The sequence below is a fragment of the Lynx canadensis genome, chromosome D1, assembly GCF_007474595.2.
Source record: "Lynx canadensis isolate LIC74 chromosome D1, mLynCan4.pri.v2, whole genome shotgun sequence".
NCBI lineage: Eukaryota > Metazoa > Chordata > Mammalia > Carnivora > Felidae > Lynx > Lynx canadensis.
Window position 1 is genome coordinate 84831907 of NC_044312.2, and position 4713 is coordinate 84836619.

Below are 4713 nucleotides of genomic sequence, written 5' to 3' on the forward strand. Positions count from 1 at the left end.
TTTGACCTGCAATATGGGTTTACTTTGACAAAAAAAAGAAAAAAAAAAACAAGAAGGAGTATAAGAGGAAATGTTTGTTCAAGAAACAAAGAAGGACAGAAAAAGGAAGGAAAAAATTGCTGAAGCAAAATGTGACTGGGGAGGATGGGAAGATCAATTATTTTTGGTTTGGCCAACTTACATAATGATTATAATTATTTGTTTTTTTGTTTGTTTGTTTGTTTCTCATAGTCTTAATTGTTTGCTTTACAGACCAGGATGAAGTCAGTCCAGTTTTGCTTCCTTTTCTGTTGCTGGAGAGTAATCTGCTGCAAGAGCTGTGAGCTGACAAACATCACCATCACAGTGGAGAAAGAGGAATGTCGCTTCTGCATAAGCATCAATGCCACTTGGTGTGCAGGCTACTGCTACACCCGGGTAGGAACTTTGCTTTGCTGGAAGTGAGGGTGGTAAGGGTCTATACAAGGCTGGCTTCATTAATTCTCACTTTATGAATATTTTAGCTTTTCAAAATAATAGCCATGAGTCCTTTAGCCAATACTGCCTGTGTTACGATTGCAGTTAATTGCCATGATATCAGTTAGATGTTTGGGATTGGATTTGATTAGGATAAATCTAGGGAAGCCTCAGATTTGATCTGATCAACTTGGAAATATGCCAATTCTTCATTTCCAAAAAAAAAAAAAAAAGTAGTGCTATGGTAGATTTTACATATAGAGAGATAAACACGTAAACATGCATATATTTAATAATAGATCTAAAATATTCCCAAAAAGCCATTTTCTGTAATTGAAGCCATATCATTGTAAGAGATAGTATCAAAATATGTTTCTACACCACATAAAAAACATAAACAGCCATATTTTTTACAGTTATTTATTTATTTGAGAAAGAGAGAAAGAGATACAGCATGACTGGGGGAGGGACAGACAAGAGGGAGAGAGAATGCCAAGCAGGCTCTGCACTGTCAGCATGGAGCCCAACATGGGGCTTGAACTGGTGAACCATGAGATTATGACCTGATCAAGAACAGACTGAGGCACCCAGGTGCCCCACAAACAGCCATATTATAAAAACTGCCTTATTGGTCCACCTGATTAGAAATGGCAACAAGTAGCCTGAGAGCACAGTCAATGCATACAGACTATTAGAACCAAAATGAATCAGCAATCCTACTCACTTCTTCATGTCTTTGAGAAAAACAAAGCACAGAAGCATTAAAGCACTAGTTTGTATTCACTCAGCTTCTTTGCATTAACTCAAGTAAAGAGTTTCTACTTTGTTTACTTTGTTCTCCTATAATACCTGGTTATCTATGCAAAATTTCATTCTATAGACTGAAACTGAAAATAACTTTTTAATGAAATATATTTATTGGGCAGTAAATGAGTTTGATCAATAGACCTGGTAGCATGATATTGAAACAAATTAAGCAGCACTGCAAATTTCCTCTCGTGATGCAAACAATTTTTCTAGAAACTATTAGAACAAACCTATTCTACCTGGATTAAAAATTCTCATATGCAGGGGCAACTGCGTGGTTCAGTCTTGGCTCAGGTCATGATCTCACTTTGGGATCAAGCCCCACCTGGGGCTGGGCTCTGTGCTGACAGGGCGAAACCTGCTTGGGATTCTCTCTCTACCTCTCCCCCATTTCATAGTCTGTCTCTCTCTCTCTCTCTCTCAAATTAATAAATAAACTTTAAAAAAATGTTTTCATATGCAAACCGTGTATGTTTTGAAACTGAAAGCCCTGCAAAATATACAACATTTAAGGGAGGGAAATGTCTACAAAACAGTAAAATATTTAAAATTTTCCATGAGCTTTCATAGTCATGTTAAGCTAAGCATTAACATTTCCTATTATGTCTTTTTCGGCCTTTTATAAACACCAAGGGACAATGTATTTGGAAACATTTTCTGAGAAATTAAACTTCAGTATTTTATGGTTCAAGTTGTCATTAATACAGCTTTTGACTAAGTACAAAAGTCAACTTAAAATTTCTGTTATATTTCACTTTTCATCTTTTTCTATATTGAAATTTAAAATTTCTCTACAGTTTGAGAAATATTTAAGATTTGATATTGACATAAGGAGTAGGAAAAGGAATGACTTATCTTTTCTGTACGATTTCCAGAACCAGGAAATAGGATATTTATAAGATCATATTTCCTTGGTTAGAAATTCCTTAAGTGAGCTTTAATGGGTAAAGTTAGAACAAGCAATATTAAGTTTCCATCTCATTTTGATTATGCTACATAGAAACTTCCAGCATATTTTAACCTAATCCTCTCCTTTCTAAACTCCTCAGGATCTAGTGTACAAGGACCCAGCCAGGCCCAACAACCAGAAAACATGTACCTTCAAAGAGCTGGTGTACGAGACAGTGAAAGTGCCCGGCTGTGCTCACCAGGCAGATTCCCTGTATACATATCCAGTAGCCACTGAATGTCACTGTGGCAAGTGTGATAGTGACAGTACTGACTGCACCGTACAAGGCCTGGGGCCCAGCTACTGCTCCTTCAGTGAAATGAAAGAATAAAGAGCAATGGACATTTCAGGTGACCTATCCTTGTCCTAAAGGACCAACACATCCAAGAAGTCTGTGTGTGTCCATATGCCCAGGCTGCAAACCACTGTGGACCAGGGGATCATTAGACCCCTGATCCCTGTTCTCCAGGCAGAGGAGGTCCAGGAATTAAGAATGCTGGGGCCAGGAGCCTGTCACCACTCAACCCTGTATACCTGGTTCCATAAATTTTGTTCAGTCTTACTTAACTTATAGACATGTGGGTGCTTTCCTATTTAATAGCCTTAGAAATCCTCTCAGGCAACCCCTTTCCTTAAAAGGAAGGGATTTTAGGCCCAAAGGGCAGAAATAAGATGGGAATGGATCAGAGTACTAAAGGCGGCCTTCTAGACATTTAAGCCCTCAAAAGCAGGGCCAGCATCTTCATGATTATAGTCTCAATGCCTAGCACCATGCCTGAAATTTAGTAAGAAATTCAACAATGGCTTCCTTAAGGAAAGTAAGATCTGAAAGGTAGGGATAGGAAACACTAAAAGAGCATGTTTGACTCTGGCTGATGAGACTGCCTTCAGCAATGCCAATCAGTCCATGAAAGTGGGGGCATTAACCCCACCTCACCTCTCCTTCTCTGTCACATGAAGTACTGAGATACGATGCATCTTGCATGAATTGCTTAGTGTATATGGGGGTTACCAGAGCTCAGGATTTCTAACTATTACTACCAAACCCTTCAGTTAAAGGGCAAAAGCAAGAAATGTTAATGAGGGCCTGGGAAAATTAGCCCGTATCTATTTCATCATTTCAACAAATTGAACAAATATTGTCAGGCTCCTGCAAAATTCCCTTTGAGAAGTAGAAAAAAAAAATACATCACCCTGCGCTCCAGGCTAGGATCCACTCCTTTGAAGAGACGTGGATTTGAAAGTAGATTGGAAAGCAATTTTGTCAACTTAGTAAGTACATTTATCCTATCTACAAACACATTTGTGTAAAAAAATATCTTTTTTAGAAAGAGCTAGGAGGAAAAAGAAAAACTACCTGTTTTCTAGAATCCTCTGTATGTCAATCTTTTCTTTTGTCTATCCATGTTCTCCCATATCTGTTTCTTTCAAGAGGATAAATATTAAAACTATTTCATGAGTTGATTTCTTTTCAAGGTGTTACCTCTCTTAGTCATGGAGTTATTTCATACTTATATTGTTTAATTTATTTAAATCTTATTTTTTTAATAAAGATGCTAGCCACAGAGTCTTAGATTTAGATTTTTTCATGTATAAGCAAATGACTAAAATATGTCTTATCTTCATAATATTAGTAGAAAGAATATTAAAAAATAATTCCTAGTTCTTCTGTAATATTTAATTGTCCTCACCTTTGAAAACATTAAAATTAATTTTGTTGCATTTCTAGAAGTGTTTACTTAAATTTCCTATCATTTTTTGAACTCAGTTTCTGATGGAGTGGGGGGGGCGGGCAGTGGGAGACAAAGAATCACAGAGTGGGTGGGGACATTAGAGATTTTCTAGTTCATTTTTGAATTTTTGAAATGGAAAAACTGAAGTCTAAGGATATTAATTGACCCACCCAAGATTACAAAGACAGTTCATGGCAGAACCAGGATTAGAACTCTGGCATCTTAGGGGCCTGGGTGGCTCTGCTGGTTGAACATCCAATTCTTGATTTTGGCTCAGGTCATGATCTCAGGGTTGCAGGATCAAGCTCCACATCAGGCTCAACACTGAGCATGGATCCTGCCTGAGATTCTCTCTCTCTCTCTCTCTCTCTCTCCCTCTCCCTCTCCCTCTCCCTCTCCCTCTCTCTCCCCCCACACACACACACCTCCCCGCCTTGCACATGCACAGACACTGTCTCTATGTCTCTAAAACAAAAATTAAAAAGAAAAAAAAAGGAACCCTGGCCTCCTAGCTCTTAGCCAGCTCTCCTATGACTACTCCACCATATTAAGAAGTCATTTTGACAAAGATTGAAGCAAAATTGTATGTATTGATAATCAAGCTATGCCCGTTCAAATCTGGTACTGATCGTGGCTTATTTGTATTCTCTACAATATTGTGACACACTGAAATTAGAACTTATTAAGCAAAGTTGAATAAGAGCTTTAAATTATAACAACGTTTTCCTTCTCGCTATACTTTTAGAAATCAAAATAATTGCCTTCCTG

The 4713-nt window shown here is 37.8% G+C and overlaps 1 protein-coding gene across 1 annotated transcript; it reads left to right on the forward strand.

The window, feature by feature from the left end:
- The first annotated feature begins 258 nt into the window (after positions 1 to 258).
- Positions 259 to 2543, forward strand: LOC115524967 (follitropin subunit beta). Its single transcript, XM_030331793.1, has 2 exons — positions 259 to 417; positions 2313 to 2543. Exons 1-2 carry the CDS (start codon positions 259 to 261, stop codon positions 2541 to 2543), a joined length of 390 nt encoding a protein of 129 aa, XP_030187653.1.
- The last annotated feature ends 2170 nt before the right edge of the window (positions 2544 to 4713 follow it).